This window comes from Patiria miniata, unplaced genomic scaffold, assembly GCF_015706575.1.
Source record: "Patiria miniata isolate m_02_andy unplaced genomic scaffold, ASM1570657v1 HiC_scaffold_20, whole genome shotgun sequence".
NCBI lineage: Eukaryota > Metazoa > Echinodermata > Asteroidea > Valvatida > Asterinidae > Patiria > Patiria miniata.
Window position 1 is genome coordinate 32656104 of NW_024037059.1, and position 19469 is coordinate 32675572.

Here is a 19469-nt window from a genome sequence, read left to right on the forward strand (position 1 = left end):
TTCTCTAGCGTTCATGGAAGACGAACGTGTTTTCGAATCTCCTACGGACGTATCCTCTGCTAGAGTGTTTTTTGTGTACATTTTGAAAGAAATTTGTGAGTTATTTCTTTTGTGAGTTATACTACAAGATTCGGTGCTTCTGGTAGAGTGCCAGGTTTTGTTTTTGTTACGTTTACAGGTTTGTGTACGGAGTACATTTGCTGTTGATTTTGTTAATAAAGAAGTCAAACACGAGGTGTGTCGTTTTCTTCTTGTTTTATATACCGCATGGTGTGCTTGCGTTGGTTTTGTATAATACGTTCAGAATAAAATAATACGTACAGAGTACGCTGGTTATCTGTTTATTAATAAAAGAAATACATGGGTTGTGTCAGGTTTTCTTTGGGGTTGTTTTGTGAATCTACAGTTTATTTTCACGTTAGTAATGGCGGACACACGTCAAAGTAAGCGTGGTGTGACGCCAAAGAATTTCGTTCCATGTTCTTCTTGTAATTTTCTTCTTGAAAGTTGAACTCTCCTGCTATCATTATATGATTGGCATCATAAACGATATGTTCCAGCAATGAAGAAAATTCTTGCATAAAGAGTGTAGCTGTGGGCTTTTTGTTGAGCAATCTTTGAGGTCTGTATACAACTATGAGTCGGAGAGGTTTATTGGAAGGTGAATTAATGGACAAGTCGATGTGTTCAAAGGCATCATATGCTGTTACTTCATGCCGACGAACATGGACCCACGTCAGATAGGGACCCACGCCGGGTTTCGGCAGCGGTAGCGGTCCCCAGTACCGAACAACCCTCGGGGAATGAGGAAACTTTTCCCTCGAGACAAAAACGTGATCGCCAGAAACAGCCCCCAAGGGGGGAGGGTGATTCCTCGGTGGATTCGGATGAATCATCCTACCAATCCACGACCGACCAGCGATTGTGCGTGGTCATGAATAGCCTAACTTCGGCTATTGGGCCTAATGGCAAGCATGGTGGATGCGCCCACTACAATTACATCTACTTGCCCACTACCGACCGTGCATTCACCAAATCCAATGGCCAGTGCCAATCCCAAACTTGATTCGCCCCCATCTGGACTGGTGGTCTCAGCGAACAAACGTCAAGGGCTGATTTAAAATTGGTGATCGTGTAGTGTAGGGCCCGGTTCCTAACTTAAGGAAACAAATTCCACTTTAAAATTATTAGACAGACCGAACTAGTTGGTTCTCAATAAACAGGTATGTCATAGATAGAGGGCAGGGTTTTGATTTTGTTAAAGGAAATTTAGGGGGTAAAATGATGATGACAAGTGCGGCGACACAACACACAATCCGAAAATAAAGATGCCGATCACCGCGGCCGCGTGATGTACCGTGAGTAAGCACGGCCTGCTGAATCGCAAGGTACAAACCGCGCAGGAAAATCGTGATTTCTACCTCAAGAAACTGTTCGAAATTGCAAAATGGGTGTCATTAGAATTGAGAAGTCTGCTTTTGATTATAAAGGTGATTTTTTTAGCAATAAAAAAACATTTTGACTCTAATTTGATCAAAACAAAACAGGGGCCCTACGCTACACCATCGCCATAAAATTTTCCCACACGTACTGACGGGTTTTCCCGACGAGTTCCGTCACACCCGAGCATGCCCTGATGAGCACTAAAAACTTGTCTCATGGCAATTATTGCTGAATAGTTTTGTTCTAAGAACAGACAGGTCCTTTTACTGTGCCAAACTTTTATTATAATTAATTTTAGCAACAAGCTGACAAGTAGCTACCGTAAAAAAATAATAACTTTTTGATTCGCGACTGCCATGAATATTCATATTGTGGAGGGATCCATTAATTTTGTAAAGGGGTGTTTTATCCTCTTTTGGAAGATTACATCATTTTTCGTATTCATTTTCAACGAAAAAAAAATATATTGCAAAAATTACGAACTTATTCTGAACATGGAAAGGTTTCAAGACTCCTGAAAAAGTATTTTTTTAAATTCTGATACGGTGAAAAAAACTGAAAATGCTGGTGAATTTTGCCGAGGATAGCACACCCTTCACCGCAATTGGTTTGGTCCAAACGTACTACGTCACGCTGGAACACGGCGCAGCAGGGCCAGAGATACCAGCCTCGACTCCATGGGCGCGTGCGCGTTCCTTACACTAACCCCTGGCCATGATTATGACCTAAACGACGCTCATTGGCTATTCACAGTGTACTGCGTGCGCATTTCGAAGATTGCACGCCAGGCGCGCCCATAATGCGCTCGCGCTCGCGTGCTTAGCTTTGCACGTAACGTCACGTACGAAAAAAAATTGTTATTCAAAAGTCGCGATGCCTGTACGATATGGATTATGGCAGCCTCGTTTTTTCGCTTAAAAAAACCTGTATCTTCGGTTGTAAAGTGACGAAAGGGGTACGTACATTAAAGGGAAAATACAACATTTGCAAACATCAAAAAATAAAACTACCAAATCATTCTGAAATACCTTGCTGGACTGTTAGTGAATGACAGTGTAAAGCATCCTGTAAAATCATGGCACCTGGTATACTGTCATTTTCAAGAAAAGTGGTATTTTTGTATCAATTTCCAACGCTGATCGGCCGATCAGCGTTGGAAAAAACTGGCTTTTTTTTCAAATACTGGCCCCAGTTGACCATCGCACTTGTTTGCAATCGATTACACACCTATGAACGGGTACAAGCCAGCTAGACTGGTTCCCTGACCTTACAATTCCCCAATATATGTAAACTGCTCTGTTTCTTCTTAAATGAAGTCAGGGAACCAGACTACAGGAAAATGATTGTTTTTCTTGGTTTTTATAGCATTTTCGAACCCAAAACCTAAAAAAAGTCAGTGTAACTATATTTGCTATATATTTCCAACCCCCACAATTCCATCCATTTCTGAAAATTACAGCAAAAGCAAATGATGTATATTCCCTTTAAATACAAATCTTTGCTAAATAACGTAATGTCCAAACGTTATGTTTGAAAGGATTGACTCTTCAAAATCACAACTTTTAACATTTTAAAGATGGCGTCGGCATGTAAAACGGATAAACTGCAGCTTAATTATAATGTGCCATATTTTGACACATTTAAATTACACAATTCCAGGGGTTAAGATCGCGCAAGGCATGATGGGAAACAACATGGCGCAGCAAGATCGTACCCATGGGGAACGAGGTTGCAGAGATACTGACCACGCTGGATGAATGCAAAGAGCACGCTTTTCTTTGAGAAAATTGCAAGGCGCGTACGATTTTTTTCAAAGTGTATTGGCCCGATATCCTAATGTATGCCTTGCTAGAACACTGCAAATAATGAAGATGAATGCGGTGACTTGTTCAATCATCCACACGTTTTATTTTTGCCCTTTCATTGCAAGCTTTAGCATTCCTAGCGCTATCAACAAATACTTTCCGAACTTTCCGAACCGACATTTGGGTTCTGTTCGGTTCGGAAAGCCAAGTTTGGCTATTTTTAGTTCGGTTCGGCGGTACGGCTGCAGCACTACCTTGTACTTCGGAGACTGATTATTCTCACTCAGGATTTTATTGTGTCTGCCTGTATAGTCCAGATTCGGCCTTGCTAAGCCCCATCCATTTCTTCGGAGATGCATGGCCCCATGATTCCCTCATCTGTATCATGCTGTGTGAATGGTCTGGACTGCTGATGAATTGCTTACGTGTGGTCAGCAACAATCGGTTGCTTTCTCCATAAATCTGTAGACCCACTATACATTTTTAATGAATCCTACATGTCTCCTGCACTTCATGTCTCCTGCACTTCTCACATGTCTTAATTAGTCCAGAACCAAATGTACCCCTGCTTGCCTAGTGTCATATTTTGTGACACGACAGTTGTAGTTCATACTCATAGAATCTTAGATTAGTAAAGTTCTGTTCAGTGTGACGACTCCATATTTTTTTTTTTCAAGATCAGCATCCGGACATTTTAAAGATATTACACAACCTTGTGTAAACTAAATAAAATACATTCACATATTTTTCAGAGTAGGATTTTTGGGTAAACAATGATGCCGGAATTGATTTTCTTTTTACTTTTTTTCTGGTAAAAACCATAGTCTTTGTTTTTTTACTGGATACTGACTGTAGCGAGCTGCTAATCAAAAATAATAAATTCAAAATACAAATCACACAACCGTTAAAAAAAAAAAATTGTAGGCCCCTACATCAATTTATTTTTTTTGCACTTTGGATTTTTTTTTCAAGATTTTTGGCTTGTTCAGATTTATTTTCAAGTTTTCAAGATGGGTCACAAAATTTCTTGAAATTTTTGTTCGGCAACACTGGTTGTGTTCAAGGTGACACTTTTTGCACATATTTATTATACCTGTCTATTCCATATAAGAAGTGTGATGTGACTGCCGTTGCATATAAAGTAGGAATATTTCACTTTTTTCCCACAATTTCTTTGGGTTACTCATCAGCTGGCTAGCATTTCTTTGCACAGAATGTGGAAAGTGATGAGGAAGAATATATTCCTGGAGTTATCCACCCTCAAAGAAACCTCGCATGACATGTTCCCAATCCAGAGGTGTGACCAAAACACAGACTTGTATTTTATGATCAGCAGGAGACAACAATGCAGAAGTTGTAAAGAAATCCTAAAGATTTGTCTTCTTGGGTCTCACTGCTTAATGCTACAAAAACCTGCGCGTTTGATCCAATTCTGCAGGTTTCATCATCAGTTACATCTTTCCCTGACATACACTGTATATTATCAAAGGAATTGTAGTAGTGCATTCACACGGAAAAGGTTGTAGTACAGAACAGAGGAGGTCAACAAGGGAACAACTTACATTGTGACAATTAAATCAGCAAAGACGATCATGAGGTTGATGATCAAGCCTGTCTTGATGACAACTCAAATACAGACTCTGACTCTAAATTCGAGTAAATTTGAATGATAGTCAGGGAGTTTCATCAGAATCAAAAGTGATATACAGGCACAATTTTGAAGTTAATAAGGGAATAAATGTGTGCTCCGGAGGTTTTTATCACTCGTTTAATACCGCTTAGAGTCTGGGTGCTGATAATAACCCGAGCCGGAGGCCGACCGAGCACATATTTATTCCCATTCATAAATACCTTATCCGTAAAAAAATATCAAATAATTCGTTCAAAAAATCCCGATTTTGTTCAACAAGTTCACTTCATGCTTTTTGAAACATCCCTCTAGCAAAATAATGGAGTGTTCAGCTGGCGAGTAAGATGTAAACAACCCTTTTATGGAGATTGACGCGCGCGTAACATGTTCTGCGCGATGTCACGCAGAACGCACCTGGGGCGTTGCGTTTTGAATTTAGAACTATAAAATTCTGACTCGCTTGTAGTGTTGCGCATGCCTACGTGAGGATTGTGAACGTTCAACCAATGAAACGGTAAGAGGCACTGGATTTTTAGGAGTCCACATTTTATTGTGACACTGGAAAAGTGTTTAAGACCAGCTAGCCATGTCTTTATCATCCGTTTAAGACCGGTCACGTGACAGGCTCTCGACCAATAGGAATAGCTAAACTGTCTGAGGTATTTATGAATAAATGTTCATAATTATTAAGCTCATTTGGGAGGGTTTGGTGGTTCATTAAATCAGATAAGCCCTATTGCAGTATGTAGAAAGAACTAAAGTTCCATCTGGTTGCAAAATACACAATATTTATTACATTTATGAATGTATGAAAATACCAGCAGTCGCAACAAAATCATATTTAATTGTCAAGAAGACCAAAAATTGCTTAATTTTTTCCCCATGAAAACTCACATTTTCTGTGCAGCAAGTTTATGGAAATACATGTGCACTTATTGTTCCCCCGCGGCGAAGCCGAAGGGACATACTATTTTCCCCTTGTCCTTCCGTAGGTGGGTATGTGGGTGGGTGGGTGTGTGTGTCCGGACAAATCTTGTCAGCGTGATAACTTGAGAAATACTTTACATGTGAACTTCAAATTTGGTTTGTGGATTGTTCTTGGCAATCCTAAGAAGCCTATTGCATTGGGGGCCGAAAGGTCAAGGGTCAAGGTCTCAGTGGCTAAAGCAAAAGAAATTTTGTCAGCGTGATAACTTGAGAAATGCTTTACATGTGAACTTCAAATTTGGTTTGTGGATTGTTCTTGGCAATTCTAAAAAGCCTATTGCATTGGGGGTCGAAAAGTCCAGGGTTTTTCAAGGTCACAGTGGCTAAAACAAAAGACATTTTGTCAGCACGATAACTTGAGAAATACTTTACATGTGAACTTCAAATTTTGGTTTGTGGATTGTTATTGGTAATCCTAAGAAGCCTATTGCATTGGGAGCCGAAAGGTCCAGGGTCAAGGTCACAGTGGCTAAAACAAAAGAAATTTTGTCAGCGCGATGACTTGAGAAATACTTTACATGTGAACTTCAAATTTGGTTTGTGGATTATTCTTGGCAATCCTAAGAAGCCTATTGCATTGGGGGTCAAAAGGTCCAGGGTCAAGGTCACAGTGGCTAAAACAAAAGAAATTTTGTCAGCGAGATAACTTGAGAAATACTTACATGTGAACTTCAAATTTGGTTTGTGGATTGTTCTTGGTAATCCTAAGAAGCCTATTGCATTTTGGGCCGAAAGGTCAAGGGTCAAGGTCACAGTGGCTAAAACAATAGAAATCTTGTATTTATTCTGAGATCATAGGGATTAATTCATATAAAACCTACAGAAAACACTAATGCTGTCAATGAACGTTCCATGTGACCCAAGTACATGTACATGTTAGTTGATGTTAAAAGAGTGGTGTTAGGTCATGGGAACAGTCATGGTTGCGGGGCATTTGTGTTTGTAAACACACCTGACTTGTTTTTATATCAGATTTGCAAGCCATTTGTAGGGGTATCTGTCATAATTATGATCTAATAGTTACAGTTTCATGAAAATAAAACATGCCAATTATTATAGTACAAGGAAACAACCATGACCTTCAGAAAATACAGCCCGCCAAAATGGACATGCTCTTCTAAGATTACACATTCGACTTCTATACCAATTTTAATACATTTTAACCTCAACCATCAACCTGTAGAATGTAGCCATTGAAAACTCAAAAGCTAATTTGAAATGAACCTTCTACACCAGCCTCTCCCCCCCCCCCAAAGAAAAACTGCCTCTGCTTATATCTGCCCTGGTGGCCTGCAGTGTGCTTCGTTAAAATAACAACACGCATGGGTCAGTAGTCTTCGAGTGCAGTTTCAAAAGGAGAGTGAGCAGTTTAAAGGGAATATATATACAAGATTTGCAAACATCCAAAAATATAACTACCAAATTTCTATGAAATACTGTACTTGACTGTTAGTGAAGTACAGTCGAAAGCATACCCTGTAAAACTCATGGCACCTGATTTGCTGTCATTCTCAAGAAAAGTGGTATTTTTGTATCAATTTCCAACGCTGGTTGGAAGAAAACTGTTTTCCCCCAAATACTGCCCCCAATTTACAATATTAAGTTAGTCGACATTTTGTTTGCAATCGTTAGCACATCTTTGAATGGGTTCACGCAAGTTTCCCTGTTTCCCTGACCATACAATTCCCTGGCGTCTATAAATTGCAGTGTTGAATTTAAAGAGGGGTCGGGGAACCAGACTACAAGAAAATGATTGTTTCTTGGGTTTTCCAGCATCTATGAACACAAAACTTCATACAAGTCCGTGTGAGTTTGCTTTAAAATACTTAACCCATCCCCCCCCCCCCCCCCCACAGCCTTTTCTGAAAATTACAGGAAAAGCTATGTTGTACATTCCCTTTTATGAGCTTATGACATGCAATGACATGTTGGCCACATTAGGCAGGTGGCCTCAATACAGTGTTTAGCCAAATACAGGTGAAATAATTGTAACCTTTTGAAAGAATTTAATGCTGGGATGCTGTAGAGGACATCAAGCAAGTGTTCATGGACTCATGGACTAGATTGGGAAGACCAAGGACAGCAAGATCAGAGGACAATCGCTGCAGTTCGTCAGCAGTTGATCGACCATCAACATGACAAAAGTGCAAGACGGAATGGAGTTGGGCTCAGCCCAGCCTCTTTCAATCGGATAAACACGACTTGACCTTCATCTTCATCCGTATAGAGGAATTTCGAATTACCACCGTCTCCGCATTTCCACATTGAAACCGAGGGTCTCTGTGGCACGCATTCTGCACGTTCTGTTCCTCACATTGCAGGCAGGTAGGTCGGCCCTCTCGTTAAAGACGTTTTCCTTTTTTGTAAATCTTGCGATTTTTTTAGTGGCGGTGGCATGTAATAAATCCCACGTTAATATAGCATAAATATACAAGTATGCCACTGCCATACTATTATAGGATATGCCAATATTGTTGACATTTTTTTGGTCACTGTTTTGTGTATGTATATCGGCCATGTCGGTAGATTCAAGGAACCCGACGATTAAGCGTGGTTACTGTAGGCCGAAGTTCAGAAACTAGACCGATTTTCGAGGTTCCTCAATCAAGAAGATTATACACTGAAATATTATTATTGTTTCGTAGTTTTGTTATGAGCTTAGGTTTCTCAGTTGTTTTGTATAGACTAGTAGAATATTGGAAAGACAGCAGTGCCATCTTCAATTAATTACAGGGTTGCAGATGTGAATAAATGGAGGCTCTCGTCAAAATTGCATTTCATGTTTACAAATAAAACGGCTATTTTTAACGATTGTAGAATATAGCCAGACTGCCTGAGCGGTGAATTGATTTAGAAAAATCCATGTACGAAACTTTGCTAGACATCATTGTCATTTTAAAACAGTTTTTAATAATTACATAAATTGATACTTTTGTATTCATTAGACAATGGCTAATCTCACAGAGAAGATGACATTCCAGGAGCAAAACGGGATGTTTCTGTGCCTGCTCTTCAAAAAGTAAAATGTGAAGACCGAAGACCGAAGTTTTGACTTAAATGCCGTGGAGATTCTTGCAAGGCCAAGGCGCAGATGATAGAGGTATGTATGCAGAAAAATGTTCGGCCACAAAAAAAGTTCTGCTTCCGATTTATACATGGGATTTGGAAATAGGGTAGGTAGGCAGGGTTTATTATTTTTTTTGACCATGTTATTTTGTTTACAATCATATGGAGGTGTCGGTATGTAGTCAAGTGTACAAAAAGTAATTGACGATTTTCGTTGTTTTTTTTTTCATTTCCCCCTCCCTCCCCCCCAAACAAAATAGGGTAGGAGCTGTCAAAAGATGGTAGGTAGGGTAACCAGAAGCAGAACTATTTTTATTTTGGCCTCATTTGTACACCGTTTAAGGCTAATTAAATTAGTGTCTGGTGCTGCCTATGTTGTGGGCAAGCATGTGGGCATGGCTGGGAGGGCCTGGGGGGGGGGGGGGGGGTGTTCCTAGTACATTTTGTATACAGTCACAGACCAAGGGTGGACAGAGAGGTTACCACTGAGGAGGAGGGTGAGGTTGTCCTGGGAGGGGAGGGGGCAGGGACAGAATGGTATTCACAAGTAAAAAAATAGCCATGTTTGGGAAAATGTTGGGGGGGGGGGCCTCCACACCTCCTTGGATCCACCATTGCTGACAGTACTTTTGCAATTATTGCAGTGATTGTGGAATTGACATGTAGTACTCCATTTCTATGTTCTTATAAGACAATGAAAACCCACTTTTATGCAATAGCACTCACATACCTGGCTGCAGAGAGGGCATGTTTTTTGTTTATGAGAGAAATTATCAGATGGAATATGAAGATGATGAGAGCAATTGTTGTTTACATTCAATAAAAATGACTACATGTGAATCAATGCAATAACTCACACAGTACATGCCAACTTACAATCACCAATATATGTGAGGGCTAAAACCCGTAAACCATGTTACATTATTCTGACAATACAAATTGTTGATTTTTCCCATTTCTTGTTATTTTCCATTTTAGGATCCAACAGCTTGTCCTTAGACATGGAAATGAGTCTACAATCGTTGATCCCACTCCAGATGAGCATTGGGAGAGTCTCTAGTGCAGGGTCAGCTGGCATTAACTGGAGCAGAATAGTGTGACTTTGTTGTTTACACACACAAAGGTTTAATCATTCAACGAACACCTTTTGAATTAACATTTTGGAATATCCTTTACAAAAAAAAAATGCAGAAGTTTATTTTGGCTTTTACATCAAAGTGGCTATTGAACAATTCTAATCTATTGTCTCGCAAAGTTAAAAACTTTTTTTTTGCATGTAATCATTTTCCCTTGACAGTGTTATAACTCGATCAAGACTTTTCAGCACCCACAGCATTGGCTGAGATGGTTCTTTTTTTTTATATTTTGAATTGTGAATAATTATGATTCATAGTTTTAAAGAGGCATTCATGTTGATACATTAAGTTTGTAGTCATTAGACATTAGGCATAAGTGATCAACTGGTATCGCACACTGGTTTGGGTATCAAACATTCGTCAAAATAGTGTCAGTGTAGACCCCTATCAAAATATTAGAAACAAAATGTGTTGAACTTGTATAACTCAGTAGTATGCATTTATGAAACTTAAGGTGTACATCCTTATATTGGCAAGTTTTGCATGCTTGATTTAAGGGCTTACATAAAAATACACAGTTACAAAAATTAGTCAAGAAGCCAAGCACATTAAAATTTATGTTTTATTTCATATTTATTTCACAGGCATTACATATGACAGTAACTGAATGTAAACCAAGCATAAACAAATCGACCCCTTAAAGAATATGCTCCAAAACATTAATTTTTTCTCACTTCAATAAAAGTCAAGAAAGTGCTGGATACATGTATTTGAAATAAAGTGAACAAGTGATGTATGTATTTAAATTAATGTCAGTGAGAGTATTTGTTCTTTCTTGGAGTGTAGAGTTTATACATTAGGCAAAAAAAAATCTGCTTCTGATATGCCCCACCAACCCTATTTTGAATGCCCCTACTCTAATTGTTTGGGTTTTGGGGGGGGGGGAATGAGGGAAAAAACCTGAAAACCATCAATTATTACACGTACCTTTTTATATCTAAACGCAGACACCTACGATTGTACACCAAAATGCTGTTTATTACTAGACATGTACATTTTTGTGCATACTACTCCAGAACTAGACTTGTCTATGAAAAACTTCGGGAAGAATCCCGTACATGGACATCACTGAGTTTTCCCTGCAGTGACCTATCACCCATCAGAAAGTGGAAACGTCCTAAAGAGTCAAATTTGCAGCAGGGAAAATATTGAAGCATGGGCCTACTGAGTAAACAGTTTGATTGGTATTTTTCAGACCAGTCTCATAGGGTTTGTGCACAGGTATGCAACTCCTTCCGATCCAATTCTTCAATTGAATATGAATCAATTAATACGGTTCAACTAAAAAAAATGGGTGCGAGGTTCAAGGATTTCTTTCAGAACAGCGTAGGCCAGGTAAACTCGTAGTTTCTCCTGACACAGCCAGCCTCGTTTTCAAACCCGGAAGTGCGCAGATCGACGCTAAACTCGTCGTTGTGGGATTCCTCTATCGCATCCACATTCAACACAAGCTTCTTGCTGCTGACCTTGAAAGAAATTTATGACAAACAATAAAATCCAGTTTTGAAACCAACCCGATTTAGTTTTTTGGTTTCTTTTTTATGCACTCATGTCTTCTTCTTGAATACTTATTCTCATGCACACCATGCCTATTGTGTTTAACATAAAAAGTAAACCAACTGCAATTTTGCATCAAAATCTCATGACAATGGCACTCAGTGATGCATGACCCTGGAAATGTAAACAAGGTATCATTGAAAAGTATAGAGATTACGCTTTCAGATGATACCAGTTTTATAGCCAGTAAACATTTAGTCTGTCCATACTGGCTCTTCAAAGTTGGGTTTCCTTTTTATTTAAACACCCTGTATATATATATTTCATATTTTAAAAACATATGTAGCACCAAATATAATTATGACTGGTAAGCCAAATTAATAAACTAAGAACTTTCAGATGAAAAAAATGGCTTCCTCAATCACCATTATATTACCAATTAAACGAAATAACCCTAAAATCTGTTTCGTTCAAAAATGTTATTTCAAGAATTGTCGCTACAATTGTCTTTAAACGGCAACCTTTGAAATGTAAACTAGATCTTAGAAAATTGTTTCTTGAAATATACAGATTTCACATAGCTTAAACTTCATCAGGTTAGTTGCTAAGCACCTGTCTTTAGATCTTAGCACTTTGCTGCTTCAAACGAACAAAGTGCACAAATGACAAATGATTTGCCCTACATTACCCTTAATATTGATGGCAGGATTCAATGTTTTTGCCCATCTGCAGATGGTTCTGCAAAGACAGAGACAAGTCTGATACAGTCCACTGATGAACAAAATCAATTTGATGTTAAAGAGACACTACAAGAACTACATGAAAAGGTAGGTATCAAAAAGGTCATCTCAAAATAATGGGTTATTATGGAAATTAACACAGTTAAAGTGGTTTCACCTTTGCGGCAAAGCGTTGCAAATAATTAACATTTTCTTCATTTCAAATAATGACACCACACAAAATTTCCTCCCCTCCTACTTGGGTTTAATTCGGAAGTATCTAACCCGCTCAGCAACAGAGAAACTTGTTCACGCCCTCATTTCATCTCGGTTGGATTTTTGTAATTCCCTGTTGTATCAGCTACCCCGTAACCAACTTGCTCGCCTACAAAGACTCCAAAATTCTGCCGCTCGAATTGTGACCCTGACACTCTCTAGAACCCATATCCCCCGATTTTGCAGTCTCTGCATTGGCTCCCTTTTGCTGACCGGATTTAGTACAAACTGTTACTGCTTGTTTTTCATTGCCTTCATGATTCAGCTCCTGAATACAACATAGACCTATTAACTCCATATAATCCATCCAGGCGATTGAGATCTTCTGATGCTTCTTTGCTGGTTGTCCCTCGCACTCACAAATCTTGGGGTGATCGATCATTTTCTTATGCAGGTCCTCATCTTTGGAACAAACTACCCCTCGGCATTCGCAATATCTCATCGCTTTCTGAATTTAAAGTTGCCCAAAAGACCTATTTGTTTCAGACCACTCAGAATATTCTTGTTTAGTTAAATTTAATTGTTTTGTTATTTCTGATTTGATATAATTTTTGTTTGCGCCATGAGCGTCATTTATGGCGGATAATGGCGCGGTATATTTTTCCGTTATTATTATTATTATTATTATTATTTTGGGGGATGCAGTTGTCTTTCCAGAGGCTGCTTTGGTGATTATGATTTTATTTTGTCTTTTTCTTTATTTATTCAGGACAAGAACAATAATTCAGCGTGTGCTAGTTCTTGTGAACCATGGAAATGTTCCAATTGTAGTAAGGTGTTTGGAACATTTTCTCTGCTTGAAGTGCATTCATGTGAATCCAAGATTAAGAGAGCCAAACCATGCCAACAGCAAAACGTCAGGACATCACAAAACAGGTTAAGTGCAAGGCAGTCAAAAGTTTGTGAGAAGACACAACAGCTAGAGCTTGGGAATAAAGACTTGCATGTTTATACACAAGTGAAAAAGGAGGAAAATCCTGGCCCTTCAAAGCTACATGTCAGGAAAGAACCTATGACTTTTGCTTGTCATCTTTGTCCAAAGGTTTTTTTAAACCATGACAAACTGAAAACACATAGCTATATACACACAGGAGAACGTCCATTCCTGTGCACCAATAGTCAGTGTACGAAGGCCTTCATTTCAAAGTATAAACTATTGCGGCATATGACCACTCATTCTCCAATGAAAATTCATATATGTTCATACTGCGACAAGAAATTTCATCGAAAGGATCACCTCAAAAATCACTTGCAAACTCATGACCCCAATAAAATATCATTTAGGTGTACTTATTGTGGTAAGATGTACAACACCAAACCAGGATTCAAGAAGCACATGGCATTACATGCTGCTGCATCTGGTGAGTTAACTTGTAAAATCTGTAACAAAGACTTTGAAAATACACACAATCTACTTGAGCACATCAAATTTCATTCGGGAAAGTCCAGTGGAACTAAAGAGAAGAAGCATCAATGTGAACACTGTGATAGACAGTTTTACACAAGAAAAGATGTTAGACGCCACATGGTTGTACACACGGGTAGAAAGGATTTTCTTTGCCAGGCTTGTGGGCAGAGATTTGGACGCAAAGATCACCTTGTAAGACACACAAGAAAGAGCCATGACAGAAGTAACAATATACGGGTTAAATTGGATGAACAGGAATTAGCCACAGCAAAAGTTCAACAAGCACTAGAAATAGACCAGTTTCAAGGACAACTCCACATTCCTTTTACTGAAGAGATTCCTGTGCATTGCTCTGTGGGACACTTTACACCCTCCTCTCACCGATTGACAGATCTATTAAAAGTCCCCCCAGTGCCGCCACCTACATTCTCCAACAAGATATCACGTGGGTTCCCTTCTCCAGCAAAACAAACAGTGAGAGTAAATGCAAGGGAGAGAATGAGGATAGAGCCAGCAGTGGAAACAGAAAGTTTGAATGTGAAGAATATTTCAGGTGAGTCTCTTTGCTCAGAATCGATTGACTCTGGACAAGGTGTGGGTTTTTTGCCCATCCAGCATCAAACACAGTCTGGTACACCCTATGCAATGTGCCCTGCCAATGTCACACAATCTCCCAAAACACCACCAGAACACCACGAAGAGATAACATGTAAGCTACATCAGCACCAACTTCATCAATCTCCACAGTCCCATTTTCAGCAACAGACAAAACTTCAAAGGCAGCATCATCCCCAACAACAGTTGCAAATGATACATGATGTACATCCTCCTCTCTCTTCAACCCAAACTTCTAGCATCAGTCAAACTTGTTCAAAAGTATTACAGGTGCCATTTTTAGATATGCGCTCTGCACTCCCTCAATTCCATCAAGCTTTTCAGTAGTTATAAAAATGAGATATCTATTTACTGACACCACTTCAATCTTATTAATAAAACCTATTGCGAATTAGTCCAGCACCCGATATAATGAAAGTCATCGTAACTTACGATGCATCACAGTGCTGCGACGTGTCGTATCCCTACGGTGCGTAGTAGCTGCGACGCATCCTGCGATCCATTTCACAAAACACGTCCTAAGTGCGACGTGTCATAGGTGAATTTATAACACAACGCGGTGACTGTTTTACGTATTTATTCAGTGTACAGTTAATAGATGCCTGATATTCAACAATGAGCCATTGGATCTCCTCTCACAAGTTTTAAAACATAAAAAACATGGATAACTTGTAAAGCAATTTCGAAGGAAAACAAGCTCTCAGTGGAATGTATAGCTACTTTGAAATTTCAACTGCAATATTTTAGGCTAATTAATAATTATTGAATGCATTTTCTTTTTACAACTTAACACACATTGTATCGGTATTAAAGTCTCGTTTATGTATTTTTATGGCATAAAAAATTGCATAAAAAAAAAAGAACGCTTCTAACTTTGCGATGATCACTAGACACGTCATGTTTTAAGCCGTTGTTAAGGACCATACAAAGGGTTCAACCATCGCAAGTTTCATGAAATGGATCATACGTTGCGGCGCGAGTTACGACCTGTTACATGTCATAACTCGGTTGCGACGCGTCGCAGCACCAGTTTCCCAAATAGTGTTCTCTTCGTACATTTCTTAATCACTATTTAAATGCATAGTTTTGAGTGAGAACTGAAAACAAACAAGTCTCTTTAACTAAAAAAACAAAATATGTTATCATTGCAAAGGATTCCAGTAATATACTTGTATCTACATGTATCTATGATATTACAGCCAACAAACAGATTTTGTGAACAATGTCACACGATACAAGGAACTTTTCATTCTCAAATGTCCAGTGATTTCAGAGTAAAGGAATATGTTACTTGGCTTTTGAGTAACTTCAATTTTATAGGTATTTATTTAAAACTGGAATACTTAAATTCCATCCCATCTAGGTTTTAATTCACAGTCAGTTAAAGCCCAGTATTAAACCATGTATATTGGAGATGGATACAGATACACGGTTTTAAATCATATGTTTATATTTTCCTCATTTACGTCTCTCCAAATCTCGATAGACTTTGTACATGTTCTCAATTTAAAGGGGTACTGTATCCTGAAATCCACAAAATTTTCATGTTTTGGATTATTTACTGAGAAACCAACCTAATGTCTTACCGTTCCCGAGAAAAGACCCCCCCCCCCTAAAAAAAAGATTTACATCAGACACTACGGATTACGCATACGTTTTTCCTGTTGTTTCAGTCAATGTATAATACAAGTTGTGTTTGTCACATAAAATTACACACAGCACCAATGCACAGATGTGGTTTCTTACACGTCTGCAAAAGGCGAACACTTCATGGCCGGATTCATAACTAGCATGAACAGCCAGACTTTTGGGGGTCGCAAAAAATAGACCCCTAAACTCGTTCTCGCACACATAACACAAGAATAAAACAAAAACGCCCGTTTTTTAAGGATAGTTGTGTAGATGTTTACATTGTTTTGTAGCCCAATTGTGCTCATTCCAGGATGCAGTGTGCCTTTAATGAAACTTGGAAAGGATATAGACCCCATAATATAGTCCTGCATTGACAAGAGATATGATGAAATCATTACGTCTCATGACATCAGTTTATAGGTACATTTTCAGAATTCTATACGAAGAGAACTAACCTTCCCTTGCATGTATTCTACAAACTAGTACTTTTTGATGGGTGTCATGATGACATCACACATTTTTTAAAATTCCATGCATATCTGTGACTAAACAAACCTGTGTTACAACATGAATTATGAATGGAGCATGTTTTGTTCCTGAAATATGGGTAAAAGACAGAAAAATGAAAATTCCATAAAAAGAACACACGATGCCATCATCATGACATCCCTTTTTACAAAGTTTTAACCCAATCAGACTTGTACTTATAAATGCACCTTTAAGCTGACATCACATGACACATGATGACATCCATCTTCACGGCACATCTTTGATATTATAGTATTTGTGTATGTTAGTTTCAATATGACTGTTTCATGTCAAAAGTGTCGTACATGTGCTATGGTTTCCACGTTTTCCATGGCTGACCGACAATCTGAACAGGTGTGTATATAACACGCATTACATGCTTTATCTACATGAAGTGTCAAATCTTTTTGGCAAGTACCAAATGCAGAGGACAAAGTAAAAATTGTGAATTGTCTATATGTGTGCAAAATTTTCAATTAATTGGCTGTGTCGTCTTTAATGGTCTATTTTGCTGATTTGTCTTATTTGCCCAAATTGCTGCGCATATGGGATAGAGTATGGAACAAAAACAAGAAAGAAAATCTAGATGTGTACATGTATGTCTGTTTAATGAACAGATCATATAAGGCTTTTCCGCATTTAAATTTTGTTTCTGAATATTCATGCTTTTTACATGTACATTATCATGTAAACGATCAATTTCATGCATGAACAAAGTTCCCTGATAACATGATGACTTAATTTTTATGAATGACATTTTTATGGCATCATAATGAGTCATATTTGTTCATAATTCTGTGCTCATTAGCATGACCTGCTCTTCCAATTTTAGCATGTTTTGTTTGGTAGATTGTTGAAAAATACTTTAGAATATTGAAAAATTAAAAAAAAATCCATACATATATCACATAATGATGTCATCATGATGTCACTTCAATTTTCACCTGTAACACATCTCTGTCTATATACCAAGATTCAACCTATCAAGAGTTGCAGTACTTTAGATATAGGACTTGAGAAATATACACCTTTAAGATGATGTCACATAACCCATTATAATGTTATCATAATGTCACTTTACGATACACTTACTTACAATGTGGTCTTTGATCTGTGCCAAGATTTAAGTTGATCTGATCAAAGACAATGTAACTTTTGTAAGACAGTGGTAAAAATGTAACATTTGTTAAAAATCAACCATAATGTTATTGTAAAGTCACTTCGGATTTTACATATTAATAACATTAGAGCATCCCTTTTTATTTCTTTGGTTCGAACCTGAATTCTGTTTTGGGCTCTTGACCCAAGACAAAAAACCCAGAACCTGTAATAAACACCTGACTATGTACATACCAAGTTATTTCAATTAACATATGGGGAAAAATAAAATTCAGGCAATCAGGCTCTGTGTTATTTGAAAAGCTATAAAAACCATATTTCTATGCGCAATACGGCGCACAGCAACCAGTGGGATCTCTGAAGACGAGAGATATTCTCTCTCATTGTATTTGGTGTCAATTGTCTGAAGCCACTACAGCCAAAGCGCTAGTGAGCTGCTTGGTGCAGATGTGTAAGGGGTGTGGCCTAGTGGTTAGGGTCCGTACTCAAGATCAGAGGGTCAGGGGTTTGAATCCAGCTGCTGGCCATATGTTGTGTCCTTATAGTACAGGCATTATGTAAAAAATTAAGGGGTAACCTCAAACAAATTGCAACAGAAACCATTTAAAAAGGTTATTACTCAGAAAAATCTCCTCTATAACATATTAAAGTCTTAAGAAATCCGAGTGGTGGAAAGTAGTTTTCTAATGTGTTTCTTAACCACACCCAGTACCACTTTTTTTGCTACTTTATAATAGAATATTTAGTGATGCTGCAACAATATATTTAATACTAAACACAGAGAGTTGATCTTAATTTATTATTGAGATGCCCATTGACTTCAGAAAAGATCTGTAGATGATTTATATTCATTTATTATGCTGTAATATATATATACTATCTGCAATATGATATATATATGAATCTATATATAACATATAGGTTCAGTCTATTCTGCTACCATTGGTTTCACGCAAACGCACACTGCGTGGCGATCATCAGGCGAATTTACTCATTTTTCTAGACCTTGGTAAGTTTCAATATCCCTATGTTTCCCAAATTTGCGATATGCCGATAATAATTTGCATAAATGCCATTTATTAATTTGCATAGATTAAAGTTAAAATTATGGCTGTCATGTGTGGACATGTCACAATAAAATTTTCCCTGATAATCCAAGTCCAGTCATGTACATAAATTAATTTCACACCATGGTGCATTGCTATAAGGTTCCTTAAAAAAGGAAAGAAATCCAAGTGGTGGAAATATGCCTAATTTGCATAAATTCAAAATGGCCACTAATTAAATGATTTTTGATTTGGCCATAACTCTTGTCCTGCATTGCTTTTTGGAGTACTTTGAACAACAATTTGTCCTTTGACATTGATTTCATCATCATTCCAGTCCGAGGTACCTTATGAGATCCTATGTTTCCTATGGGGTATAACATTTTTGTTAAGGTTTCTAGCTCTTGTCAAAGTTGGTATAAGTGTTGGAAAATGTGATATCCCTGTGTCGCAGAGCGAACCCTTGCGCCGCTCTACTCGGACCAACAATCAAAGACTAACTCAGGAGAACAGAGGATTCAACACAGGAGTTACAAACCACAAAGGGTGAGGGTTTTATACC

The 19469-nt window shown here is 38.2% G+C and overlaps 1 protein-coding gene and 1 long non-coding RNA gene across 4 annotated transcripts in view; both read left to right on the forward strand.

The window, feature by feature from the left end:
* Nucleotides 1–19469, forward strand: part of LOC119728711 (PR domain zinc finger protein 14-like) — a gene marked incomplete at its 5' end in the record, with an annotated part of 95248 nt that overhangs the window by 14633 nt on the left and 61146 nt on the right. For both annotated transcript variants that reach the window (XM_038201050.1, XM_038201051.1), the window contains 3 exon segments: nt 12297–12391; nt 13269–13435; nt 14359–14520. In XM_038201050.1, the coding sequence (XP_038056978.1) occupies nt 12297–12391; nt 13269–13435; nt 14359–14520 (424 nt within the window).
* Nucleotides 7758–10813, forward strand: LOC119728712. 2 transcript variants are annotated; one of them, XR_005271130.1, is made up of 3 exons: nt 7758–8190; nt 8811–8965; nt 9910–10813. It is a non-coding gene; the product is annotated as an uncharacterized LOC119728712 (long non-coding RNA). The 2 variants fall into 2 exon arrangements; XR_005271129.1 differs by having other exon boundaries at nt 7758–8965.